Raw genomic sequence first — 14,367 nt, forward strand, 5'->3', positions numbered from 1 at the left:
ATTATACATCTGCTTGAATGAAACACATAGAATGAATTCTATTTTTCTTCTTTTAACATTGTTATTTGTAATGTTTTTAACCAGTAATAAAGACTTTTGGTATTATTACATAAACTTGTTTTCTAGTACTTTGTATAAGCTGTCCCTACTTCAGAATGATTCTACATTAGGTCATTAATTATGAGTAACAAAGCCCCCGCATTTGCTGTTCTTGGATTAATTTATAAGTTTATACCATATCATATATGAGTGAAATAAATCTCAAACAAATTGGTCTGAAATGCCAACTACATTTTTGGGATTCAGTTGGCTAAACCTTCTTTTCTTTCTTCTAAGATAATTATGCAAATTATACATCATTTCACAGAAGGGATACATTTCACACCTCTACCCTTGATTTTTTTAAAAAAGAGAGTCTCTAAGCAAAAGAATCCAAATATATAAAGAGGTAGGATTTTCACTCACTAAAAGCCCAGTGTTCATAGGATAATCATCCTTTTCAGAAAATTGTTATGGTTCTATTTTAGTACTAATAAGCCCCCAAACTTTGTAGATTTTCTTTCAAGTAGGATCTTTAGATTATTTTGTTACTCTTGATCTTATAACAATACATAGTGCTACAAGGGCACCCATTGTTCAGTTACTGAAAAGAATAGTTTTGATGGTAAAGCCCTGGATGACTCTCTAAGCGTTATGGCACCTGACTGTGTGACATGTGACACGTGTGTTTAAAAAAAATAAGTCCTGTCATAAAGAATACAGGGAAACAAAAATAGTATGAAGCAAATCTCACAAAATTTGTGGATTATACTTAACTATCTTAACAATAGTGGTGGGGCAAAGGAGGGGAAAAAGCACTTCAACTCCATACAAATTTAAGAACATTTTCTAGAACTATTATTAACTGAATGTGATTGGCACAGACTAGATTTTGTGAAAATAATAAGAAATGTGGATATTTGCAAACACAGTGAGTAATTAAAACCAAAAAAGATATTATTCCTGGTTCATGTACATCTATATGTACATATATTCAAACAAGCAAAGAAAGCATATTTATGATTCAATTTGGTTTAATTAGCTGCAAAACAGTATGTAGGTAATATACCAAACTCAGGTAATAATTTTCTTTTTTAAAAGCAACAATTTCTTGAAAGGTCAAATTTATATTATATAGACAAAATGATATAAATGACTTATGAGAATCTGAGACTTAATTACAAGTGATATACACATGTATGTGTTTGTGAGTAAGTTCATTCACTAGAAATGAAAAGTAATAATTTTGGGAAAATAAATACAGATAAAAATAAAGCATAAAGTGCTTTAAAAACACTATTTAAAAACACTTGTGTATCTTTCCACCTGTGTTTAGTTTGGGGAAAATATTTTGTTTTTCTATGTTTATACCATTTAAATAAAATTATTAGTGACAGCTTTTTGTTTGTATTTTTAATAAATTCTCTAACTTCAACACCATAGTTGATTTATCTGAAGATGTATGTCTTGTAAAAATTTTCTATTTATAATTTTTTTGTCTCTAAAAATAGGTAACCAATGTAAACACAACAACAAAGTTCTATAGACAAATTATAAATTTAGAACATCATTTTGCTGGACTATTTGCAAATAAATCTCAATCAAACAATCACCTCATTTCACTATCATTTTGGGCATTTAAATGATACTATGTTAATATTTGTAGACGCTTGGAAGTATATGAAATGGCTAACTTCAAAACCAAATAAATGACTTCAAAATTAGGGTTAGTCTTAAGGATATTTATTTAACACCCTTTGCCTCAGTCAAAAGTGCTAATTCACAGAAGGACTTGTTTAACTTAGGTTTCTATTGTGAAATAAGACTTGTATAATTAAAACACACAAAATGCCAAATTCATTTTCATTTGGGAGTATCAAATTACAAATTCTTTACTTGAAAACGAATGAACATTGGTTTTGGGAATGGAGTCCAAAATAGTTAAATGCATTAACTAGCTAATTGTTATTCTCTGCTGTGGACATTAAATTATGTTTGGTCAGCTAAGATAGTGACAAGTGTTTTTATATGTGTTTATTATTATTATTATTATTTGCTTCATAGATTTTTCTGTTAAATTTAATCAGTGTCAACAATTTTCTAGAATTTAGTATTTTGAAATAATGTCTTTTTTGGGGGGGTGGAGGAACCTTAAACGACAGCTTTCAACATTTATTTAGATATTGGGTGATCTAATGTATTATTCTATGATATGCAACCCAAATGATAGTGATTTTAAAAATGAATCTTATCAAAATCTTTTATAGCATATAACATAAGAACACAAATGATTTTATTTTCAGCAGTAAGACGTTGTATATTTAAAGACAAGCATTTGGTTTTTAATTACAAAAAAAAAAGTACTCTAAATGACCATGATAGAAATTGAAGTGAATTCTTTTATTACAATCTCCATGGCAACATGGGAAGAAACATGGCCTAGTGGACTGAGATGGAAGCCACAAACTCTCAATTTTAAATCCTATCCTAGTTATTAACTCATCATGCGGCCTTAGGCAAGTTACTTTGCACCTAGACATCTACAGCTTTCCTGCTACAAAATAGGCATTGCTGGTGGAATTCATTAAAATGTCACCATTTTAAGTGCTATGTAGCAAATGGTTATTTTTGCTGGATTACTACTATTAAATCTATATTGTTAGATTACAAAAAACTACATCTGACCTTCCAGGATTCAACTGCTTACGTTTTTAGGAGAATGTATTTTATACCTTAGTAGACAGATATAAATGTAAATGTGGTTGACCTCTGCAGAATGAAAGAATGTTGGGTTTTTCCTCAACTCTTGCATCATAAAGAACAGAAACGTGATTTCATACTAGAGGTCTCTCCCCTCTTAAAAAATTGATTACTATGGGAAAAGGACTTTGGAAAATTCATTTTAAAAAATAAGTAGAAATTTTTTTCTATCTAGCTTCTCCTGAACTACCTTGATTATTATTTATATGAATAACTATTTGCATTTCATAATTCCTATTTCACATTAGTAAGCAAGGATCACCATAGGTCTAATGTGTAAACTTCTGATAAAGGCAAGACCTTAAAAAAAACCCAACTTGAAAGCAGCAGGATAATAAACACCACTGACATATTTCCTAATCATTCTCATTAACTGGGATTGTATCTTTTTCATAACAAAATATAGTATAATTGAAAAATTTTTAATAAAGAAGCATCTTGTTAGTGTCTATGGAAATATTGCACAATATTTTCTGATCGATACTTATATATTAACTTCTTTTTTATCTGGAAGTTCATTATCTAGAAACCTTAGCAATTAAAAATACAGCTCCTGATTCTGATTTGGAAGGATAGATGTCATACAGTTCATACATTTTACTTATAGTTTCCAGGTAGGTGGAGCTAATCACACTGCTTTATACACAATCATATCAAACTTGGTTATGTGGCTTCCCAGACCACAAACAGATTAAGTGCAAATTAGAAAGGAATAGGGAAAAACACCTATAAGGTAGCATACTGACATTGAGTAAAAACGACAAGAAATACCTGGGTGGAGACAGTAAGAGTAGTTCTAAGAATTTTAAAATAATATACTGTGACTAAATTTTGGTTGGGGAAAAAAACTTTAGAATGCCCCTATAGTTCATAGAATTAACTTTTAATCTGAGAAAAGACCTTGGAGACCATATAGTCCCTGATAAAGATATCATCATAATAATGCTAATTAATATAAAAATGATGACAATTATTATAAAAAGGTCAAATATGCACAATATATATCAGTCTCCAATATCCTCTAAGATATAGCTTGGAAGCACATTTCACTAGAATAAGGATTTGCCCTATAGCAGGATTTCTTAAACTGTTTGTACTTGTGACCTCTTTTTGCTCAAGAAATTTTTATTTGGCCCAGGTATATAGGTCTATAAAACAGGCATACAAACCAAATATTTACTAATAATCATAATTCTATGACCCCTTACATTCAGTTATGAGATCCTATATGATGTTGTAAACTACATTTTAAGAAGCTGGGCCCTAAGGGGATGGACTGAAAATTGAAGCTAGATGAGGTGCCTGTACCCACCCTTTAAGTGCCCTGTTATTGTCTCTCTTCTCCAATACTAACTCCCTTCTTCCCTTTCCTCTGCCTGAGGCTGAGAGTTGTTTATAGGGGTGGGTGGGGAAATCAGAATAACAAAATTTCCACTGGTGGGAAGGTAGATGACTACTAGGAAAGGTAGAAAGCATAATGATGCTTATCATATGGTATTTATACATACAGAGACATCTCAAACTATTACTAAACCCTCACCAAAGATCTTCACCTAATGCTTTACTAACAATATATAAATTAATTACTTATAAAGCAGCCCCCTTCATAATATCTCCTCCTCCAAATCATCTCTCATTCTCTCCTCTTTTATTCCAGGTATACTCACCAGGTTCAGAACTACCCAGCTATGTGACACTGGAGCAAGTCACTTAACCTCTATCTGCCTCAATTTCTTAAATCGTAAAATGGGTATAATAACAGTACCCACCTCTCAAGGCTATTTTGAGGATCAAATGAAATAATGTTTGTAAAACACTTAGCACTATACCTGGCACATAGTAGGTGCTTAGTCAATGTTCTCTTCTTCCCAGCTGGACATTTTGAAAAAGACATAAGTACTTCAAACTTCCCATGTCGATAAAAGAACTCGCTATACTTGCCTAGATCTTGCTCATAGCCTCCCTCTTCCAAATCTCTCTATTTTTGTTCAGGACACCACCAGTTTTTCAGTCATTCAGATATTCAACCTTGAAGACATCTTTAACTCCCAGTTCTCCCTCATTTTACATATTAAATTAGTTTACATATTAAATAAGTTTTATCAATTCTACTTCCAGGGCAACTCATATCCAATTCCTTTTCTCCCTTAACACAGCAGCTAGCCTAGTTTAGGCCCTCTTCAGTTCTTATTTCAGTAGCTTCCTCACTGGTCCTCCTGTTTCAAGTGTTTGCCCTCTACCATCTGTTTAGCATACTATTGGTCCCCAAACAAAAGTTCTTTGGTCAAAATACTCCAGCAACTCCCTATTTCCTCTAGAATCAAATACAAATTCCTCCCTTTTGGCATTAAATGCCATCACAAGCTGGCTCCAATCTGATTACAAATTACTCCTATTCCTATACTCTAGGGTCTAGGCAAACTGACCTTTCTGTTCCAAATACACAACACTCTCTTGTCTTTGTGCCTTTACCCAAGCCATACCTCTCCCTTCATCCCATGTCTGGACTCTCTTCAAATGATCTTTTATATGTTTTGTCTAAATATACATATTTATGTAACTGTGGTTTCTCCAGCAGGGACAAGGTCTGTTTTATCTTTGTATCCTCAGTGCCCAGCACAATGCCTGGAACACAACAAATGCTTAATAAATGCTTGATGATTCATGGATTGAATTGTCCATATTATTTATTTCTCTCTCTCTTTTTTCCATGAACATATGGTAAATTAATTGTGAGTATGATGTGACCCCATTATGTTCCATTTTAGAAAGTACGTATTTGACAAATAGTTGAACCAAATATAAGAAAGGTATAAATGTATACTATAAATGTATAAAGGTATAAATGTATACTTTAAGCTAATTAAACAAAAATGAAACAATTTTACATGGTGATGTCTGTAGACTTCCTTAATAAAGCAATTTTCAGTCACATTTATATGCTGTATCTAAAAACCTAGCCTAAGCTAATTCAAGAACAATCAAGAAATATATGGGTGGGTGGCAACACGTATATATGGAATAAATATCCACATCAATAAGAGCATAGATGCTTATAAATATTTGAATTACATTAAAATGATAATCATAAAAGTTTTGAAATGAGACAAAGTAAATTCAAACTATATAGAAATAGGAAAGCAGTTAATTAATAAAATATTATAAATCCATAAAATACATAAGCTGAAGGTATCACATTAATGAAAGTTAAAGGGACAGGTAGGTGGCGCAGTGAACAGAGCACCAGCCTTTAAATCAGGAGGACCTGAGTTCAAATTTGACCTCAGACATTTAATACTTCCTAGGCTGTATAACGCTGGACAAGTCACTTAACCCCAATTGCTTCAGCCAAAAAAAAAGGAAAGAAAAGGAAAAAAAAAAAGAAAAAAAGAAAAGAAAGTTAAAAAATTATCACATCTTGACTGCATATGTATAATCTATATCTAAATTGCCATCTCAGGCAAGAGGAAGGGAAGGTAGGGAGAGAAAGAATTTGCAACTCAAAATTTAAAAACTGAAAGTTAAACTTTTTTTGCATGTAATTTGAAAAAATATATAAAAATTTTCACATTAAAATTATTATTCTTAGTAAAATATTTTATTTTTTAAAATCTCTGTGCTTTTCTTCAGTGAACATACATCAAATTTCAAGTTACCTAATGAAAGGCTGAAGAGGTAAACTGGAAAACAAAAAACCAACACCTCTTGGCTCCCCCCAAAATTCCAGGGTGTGGATTATCTGATGAGCCACATATTCATTGGTTAGTAATATCTACCACCCCAAAGGGCTGGGTTAGCTATCTTATATAACTTATTTTTTTCTTTCTTGGCATTACTTACTGCCTAGAGGCTATTATGAACATGAAAGATGAGTAAGAAAAAACATAAAGAATAATCTAGTTTAAATATCAACATACTGAAAAATTTTCAGTATATTACAGAAAAATGAACTAATAACACTATTCAAGAAAATATTAAAAATGTCCACATTTCACTTAGGATGTAGCTCAAAAAACACAGTGGGGACATTTAAGGATAAGTTAAAGAACATTCTTTTATTCTACATAAACTTTTCCTTTTATCTGCCTCCTGTGTAAGGCTGAAATCTCAGTGTACTTTTTAGTATAATTACCCCTGGTGCAGCCCCGCCATTGGTGTCTCTCTCAGGGGAAAAAGCTTTGGGTAGACAATAGTAAACATTGGCTCACTACAACGGTGACAATGTCCCAAAGGGCAGTGTAGCAGCTCCAGGAGACTTTTGGGTAATGAGATTGGAGACAGGAAGTTTAAATCTGGAAGATAAGATAAAACCATATAAGTAAAATAAAAGACAATTTAAATCAAAATCAGCTTTTTGAAATGATGCTTTTCTTAAGAATCAAATATGTTCAAGTTAAAGATAAAATGTTTACCCTTTTTGTTGTCTGCTACTGATGTTTTTATTTTAGATTTAAAAAGTGGCATTATTTGGAAAAGGAAGTTATGTCTATATTCTTAACAGAAAGATTAAAAACACAAACCACACTTATTAGAATAACCAGAAATAATAAAAACAAACAGAAGGATTTCTAGACATGAATTCATCAGGAGAAAGTACTGAAGATTTCTAGAAGAGTCAGAAAAAAAAAAGGGGTAGAAAAAATGACGGTATTGAACAATGATTTATCAAGTTCACTAAGGTTATTGTATGTTTAATACTAATTTAAAAAATGAACCTGCATTATATTTATTTTTAATAGAAAAGTTGGAATATTATAAAGAAAGCAAAAAAAAAATTCAGTCAGTTAGACTATCCTCAAATTTTCCCACAAGTTGTCATTAATTAAAGATGATACTTGTAATGTTGATTTAGGTTTTATGAAATGGATTTTAAAAGATGCACCTTAAGCCTGATGAATTTTTACAAAAATGAAAATTTTAAATGGATCACTATTGTCAAATAAAATCTAAAATACATGTGGATTTGTTTTCAAAACAAACATTAAATCCTTACATATTTTCTTCATATTTTCTCTATGGATAAGGATTCAACAAGAATCATTTAGCAAACTAATTTCATCATAGTTAAATCATTTTATATTTTAAAAACAATTTAGATCTATATTGTATTAGACAATGAACTATGAATGTATGTACCTTGACCTTTTTTATACTACAAAAGCAAATCCATAGTTTTAAAAGACCTGCTTTCGAACTACTTTCCCCCCGTTGTTATCTGAAAGAATCCTGGGTATCTTTCCTCCAAATACTATAAAATCCACATACTGACAAATATTTTCCAAACCATGAATTCCTTCAGTTGAACAGGTATATCTCATGTGCATGCTTTAAAACTAGAAAAGCCACAGGCCAGTTTTCAACAATGATTATCAATTGGGAAAAAACTAAAACATTTCAGTTCTCATACTGTTCTGAAACAGCCAATAGCTCTTAATATTTTTTCTTTATGAATACCAAGACTTCCACTTATGAGCAGGCTGCAAAGCTAGGAGTCTAGTTGGAAGAAGTATTCAATTTTGTCTTAATAAAAATGCTCTTTTCAATTTCTTTTCCAACTGAAAATTGTTCTTTCTCCATTTAAGTCAGTGGACAACCCAAGTCTTTTCATAGGAACTAAATACAAATGTTTCCAATTTCCTTTGCTAGTCAAATTTTTATGAGATGACATTTTAGGACTGCTGTGTCTGCAATTAGAGTTGAAAGGATTATCAGAAGACAAAGTTTTTTCTACATTGTGCATTAAAATAGTAATTGAAACAAAAAATTTTTTCTCCTCATATAAGAACATTTTAAAAAATCCAATATACCTTTTATTAACTTGTAGTAGGTGTTATACAGACTTCTCATGGCTAATTCTTGCAGAGGCAGGACATGATCAGTTTCTGTCCCTATAGACTTAACCTCCGCTGGGAGGAAAACAGTTAATTGCCCTGATGAGAATGAAAGCAGCTTCACCTCTGAAACTTGAATGGGAGAGCCACAGCTGCAGAGAAATAAGACATTCACAAAACTGTTACCACTAATTTTTAAAAAATGTCAATAAAATGCAATAAACAAATATATATTTTAAATTAATGAGCTTTGCTTTGAGTGGTTAATTTTTCAAAATGATCAGATGCTAACCTGATTTTCTTAATAAAAGACCTGAAAATAAAAATATAAATTTATCAGATGTTTGATTAAATAAACATCAATTTTATAAAATATCTGGATACTTTCAATAAAAGTTGTACAAATATTAGATTCTGTTTTGGACAACTAAGCTTAAGAGGATCTACATTTTGCTTTTATTTGTTCAATTATTTTCCTTTTAATACATTGATACCCAACTAAAATAGTCATTACCTTTTGATGAAAAAGAAAAATAGAGGAGTAAAAATGAATAAAATCAAGGCTTCCAGTATCTTGACTTACTATGAATGAATTTACAAAGAAAAGTGAGTTTAAATAGCACTAGATATTTCCACTGACTTTCAGTGAATCCTTTACAAGAAGCAATTTTGTAAATAGAATATAAAATAAATACATAAATAAATTAAATAAAAATAATTTCTATCCCTTGTTGACCCTAATTTAGTCATAGTACCAATGGGTCAGTGTTCTTTAATTGGAAAACTAGTACCCAATTTTATTACTGTTGTTATTTGTCTAAGATTATTACCATGGACAAAATACCACAACCTTTTTCATTTTTTAAAGTTTAGTTGACATCTTTTATTTATGACACATATGAGTTTTTTACTGATATACTTTAGGTCTTCCAGAATGTTCCTTTGTAACAACAAAAAACAGTAAATGATAATGTGGCTAAGTCTGACAGCATATGCATAATTTTATATTCCTACCTCTATATTAGGAAAGATTTCATCATTTCTTCTCCAGGACCAAGGCTGGTCAGTGCATGCAATCTAAGTTCAGACATCTTTTAGTATTGTTTTCATTTACATTTTCATGTTCTTCTTCTTTAGACAAATATTATATGCTAATAATACCTTGGCTCTTTATAGAACACAAAATTAGATAAAATTTTCCCTTAGCCAGAAGTGGGCAATGGAAGAAAGAACATATTGGACTGTTAATCAGAAGACTTGGGCCACAGGCCCAGGTATGAACCTAGTAGAGTGTAATCTCATATAACTCTTTTAAAGATTAGACTTTAGTTCTTCACGAGGAAGATGGTCTAGAGAACTCATACAATACAATCCAGCTATAAATTACATTTTAGGAATTTTCTATAGGAAAAATTTGACAGACTAGAGAAGTCATCCTCACTATTAAGTAGAGCTTATCTTTGCCACTCATTTCATCTGACAAATATTTGAGTACTGATCATTTGAAAGATACTATTCTAATAAACATTTTGGGGTATATAAAAATGCATAATATATGATCTCCAGACTCAAGTTTATAATCTAGTAGGAACAGATAAGACATTGTCTATTGAAAGCAATCAAATTATCAACAAGCATTATTAAGTACCCTCTATGTGCCAGGCACTAGGAAGATCAATTAGGCAGAAGAACAATTCACCTAGGAAAGAAGTATATTGTTATGACCTAATATCAGCAATCAATATTTAATTAATTCTTTAGATCTATCTTTATTTTTGCTAAGTGTTTTGAAGTAATATCCATACTGTAGGTCTATGTGTCTTAGTAGATACTCAAGTATTTTATGCATTCTGTTGTGATTTTGATTTTTTCTATTATTGCTGGGTTTTGTGATAATAAAGTTGGTAATATATATTTAAATGCTGATAATTCATGATTTTTTTCCCTGAAATTTTGTTGAAACCATTGATTCAATTAATTTTTAGTTGAATTTTCAGAATTTTTTAGATAGACCAAGAAATTTTACTTGAGCTCCATGGAGCCCCAAGGGGCAGGGAGGTATGGGTAGACTTCAGGAGATATGTGAACTTAGATGAACAAATAATATTTCCATTAACTTCTAGCAGAAATTTAGCATTTTCTTAAAAAATGGGTAGAGGACACAAACTACAGTAGTATTAGCAGTATAGGTGGCAACCAATAAAAATGTAAATACTTTTACAACACATTACAATTGAGGATATCTTGAAATAATGCTTATGATAATCACTATTTCAAAAGAAGAACATATGTATAAGTGAATATGAGAAGCATACTAGAGGCCCAACTTCTGGATTTGTACTCCTTACTCAAACCTGCAACCTATCTATATATTTTGAATAATAGCTAATATTACATACTGTTTTAAAGGTTACAAAATGCTTTCCACATATTCTCTCATCTAATCTTCAGTATTAGAAGGTAGATGAACTCACTGGTTTTCTAATTATGCAGAATTTTGACCTATCCATGTCTGCCCATCTTATAGGTTTCACTCATACTATATCAAAAACTTGTCACAGGGTGTCCACCTAACGCAATGGAGATTGTTCTTATTTTCTCCTAATGTAACAAGGGCACCAGTGGCACACTGAATGTTCACTTATGCCCTCTGAACAGCCCATCTTCTTTTCTAAGCAAATATCTCCTTCATAATACCTTTTACTACTGTCCTTTAAAGTTCCTTGGTGGTTATATTTTAAAGCCTACATAATTTTTTTGAAAGTAGCTGGTTCTGAAGGAAAGTATGGGAGAGGAGAGGTATTAGATTGACCAGCAAACTGAAGGTCTAGAGCTGCTGTGTTGATCTCATTGTTGTATTCCTTTGAAATCTCCCAATGCTACGCCAGGAAACTGAATCACTTCCATTTGAATTGTCTTAGGAAGATTCTGAAGATCACCTGGCAGGATAAAATACCAGCCACTGAGGTCCTTTCTTGAAAGTAGTCCAGTCAGCCCATTTTTCTCCTACCACTTTGTCAGTCAATCAGTTGGGCAGCAAACATTTATTAAATACTTACTACATGTCGAGCAGCAGTATGTTAACAGGTATAGAAGCAAAAACAGTTTTTGGTGGCAAGCTTCTAATCTAATGGAGGACACAACATAGACATCAATAGGTTTATAAAATATTTATAGAAAGATTCCAAGTAAACTGAAAAGGGGAAGATTTAGCAGCTGGGAGTACAAGGAAGGGCTTCATGTAGATGATGAACTTTGAACTTTGAAAACTAGGGAAATTAAGTGGCCAAAATGAGGAAGAAGAGCCTAGGAATGTAGGACAGCTAGGATAAAGGCAGAGAAAAGGGAGAGAGAGTAACTTGTGCCAAGAAAAGCAAGTAAGCTAGCATATCAACATTAATGGTGTGTAAAGATTAAAATATAGGAAGATTGAAAAGGTAGGAAGAGATTGAGTTATGAAAAGCTTTAAATTAGTAATAGATGATTTTATATTTGATACTGGAGGTATTATTAGGAAACCATTGGAGTTTACTAAATGGGAGAGAGAGGAAGATTTGTGCTCAATAAAATTCAGGTTGGCAGTTGAGTAGAGGTTAAATTGAAGTGAGAAAAGATTTTAGGCAAGGAGAGGAATTAGAAAGTTACTGAAATAAGTCTAGGTGAAAAGTGATGGGCTTCCTGAACTACTGTTGCTGCTAAGGACATTGCCTCATACTTTTTCAAACTTCACAAAACTTCCTCAAATTCTCTATTGCTTCCTCTTCCCCAAACTTTTAACTAAGAACTTTGCCTCATATTTAATTGAGAAAATTGAGGTCATTATCTGAGACCTTCTTTTCCTTTCCTTATCACACATCACTCAGATGCCATCCCCTCCACTATCTCCTTACCTCTGTCTTACATGAAAAAAAACAAAACTTTTTTTTTTCTTTTTTGGTCAATGCAAACCACTCTACATTTACAAACATTTACAATAATCCCATTTCTTCTCATCTCCATCAAGTTACCCTTGTTGTTATACCTAATTTCTTTCTAATGTTCAATCTCTCCCTATTTTCTGCTTAACAACATGGTCATGTCTTCTCAATCCTTGGGGGAAAAACCCAACTTCATTTAATCCAACTATCACTGTTGGCTGTGTTCTGAATTATTGTTCTTCCTATTCTTAGGGAAACTACTTGAGAAGACTTTACATTATGGGTTTCCAGTTTCTCTCTTCTCAGTGGTTTCTAAACCCTTCATAATCCTTGATTAGATTACTGGAAGGTTTTTCTCAGGGCCATTCATTCCACTTCAGTTACTTACCTTTTAGGTCTCCCACAATTCCATAATAGTTACCTTGTCCCTGGGTGGCATGTTTCTCCTCCTACCCAACTATATATAGCATAACCTAATCTAAGATTGAATGAGACAAAGTCCAATTTGGGCTTACATATTTCAATTTGGGAGGGGAAGACCCTCAGGGTTTCTGGCCAAAGCAGGAACAATTATTATTTACATTCACTTTGAGCCAATCAAGGTCCAAACAATGACCAAATGGGGGTTGACCTGGGACCTATTGTTGGTCAATGTACGAGAATTAGTCCTTCAGATCTGTGTGTTGCCATTGGACCTCTCTGGAGGAGAAATTAAGTCTGGTGACTGTGTACAACCTTCACTCACTTAAATTACTTGCATATCATAACATCACATCCCTGATGTCATAGTTTGCTTCAGGAATGAAGGATAAACAATAACCACTGCCTAATGCCTTGGGAAAATTCAATTTAGAGGCCAAATCTCAACATAGGAGAAGGCCTAGCATCATTACTACTCTGCTAGCAATCTTCCTCACCTCCATATAATAAAAAAACAGAAACTCATTTCTCAGTGATTAATACTCCCCACCCCAAAGTTCATTATATTCTCTATCATATTATTATATTATTTTATAGTTATTCTTATATAAATCCCTGTTCTCTCTCTCTCTCTGCCTGCTCCCTAATTCGCATTTCCTTCATACTTGCTCTACTCTATGACTTCACTTCCCACTCCAATCTTCCCATCCTTTCCACTATGTTCTCAGGAATGCCTCTGTTAAAGTTAAGAATACTTCTTTCAGTCTTAAGTCTTTTCTTTTCTCACTTGCATTTTTTTTTTTTGATCTCCCTGAGATCTGACTCCTTCCTGATGACACAACTTACCTAGCCAACCTTCTCAGCACCAATTATACTTTCAATCATCATCCCCAATTCACTGGTTGTGGTAGGAGAGTTGACAAATCTCTCTGCATACATAAGTGATCTCACTTCTTCCAATCTTTTCCAAAAGCCTTCTGTAAATATCTTTCTCACTAATCTCCCTACACATTGTTTGCTTCTCTACTTCTTACAAATAAACCCATGTCTCTTCCATTCTCAAAAACAAAACAAAACAAAACAAAACAAAAACCAAACTTCATTTGATTCATCCATCCACAATAATTATCATCCTTAATGTCTTCTCTTCCTTTTCTTGGGTAAATTATTTAAGAAGGCCCATCTACAATAGGTGCTTCTACTTCCTACCTTCTTACTCTCAACTTTCTTTAGTCTGACTTCTGACTGCTTTTTCAATCGAACTGCTCTTTCCAAAGTTGCCAATGAGTTCTTAACTAAAAAATCTAATGGGCTTTTCTCAGTTTTCATTCTTCTTGGTCTCTCTGCAGCCTCTGATACTGTAAATCATCCTCTTCTTAATACTCTACTTCTTGGGTTTG

The 14,367-nt window shown here is 32.5% G+C and overlaps 1 protein-coding gene across 3 annotated transcripts in view; it reads right to left on the reverse strand.

The window, feature by feature from the left end:
* Window positions 1–14,367, reverse strand: part of LRRC28 (leucine rich repeat containing 28) — a 174,121-nt gene that overhangs the window by 10,012 nt on the left and 149,742 nt on the right. For all 3 annotated transcript variants that reach the window (XM_031955518.1, XM_031955517.1, XM_023497364.2), the window contains exons 8-9: window positions 8,607–8,782; window positions 6,932–7,091 (exon numbers count right to left, since the gene is read on the reverse strand). In XM_031955518.1, the coding sequence (XP_031811378.1) occupies window positions 6,932–7,091; window positions 8,607–8,782 (336 nt within the window). The remainder of the gene's footprint in view (window positions 1–6,931; window positions 7,092–8,606; window positions 8,783–14,367) is intronic.

Source organism: Sarcophilus harrisii, chromosome 2 (assembly GCF_902635505.1).
Source record: "Sarcophilus harrisii chromosome 2, mSarHar1.11, whole genome shotgun sequence".
Lineage (NCBI taxonomy): Eukaryota > Metazoa > Chordata > Mammalia > Dasyuromorphia > Dasyuridae > Sarcophilus > Sarcophilus harrisii.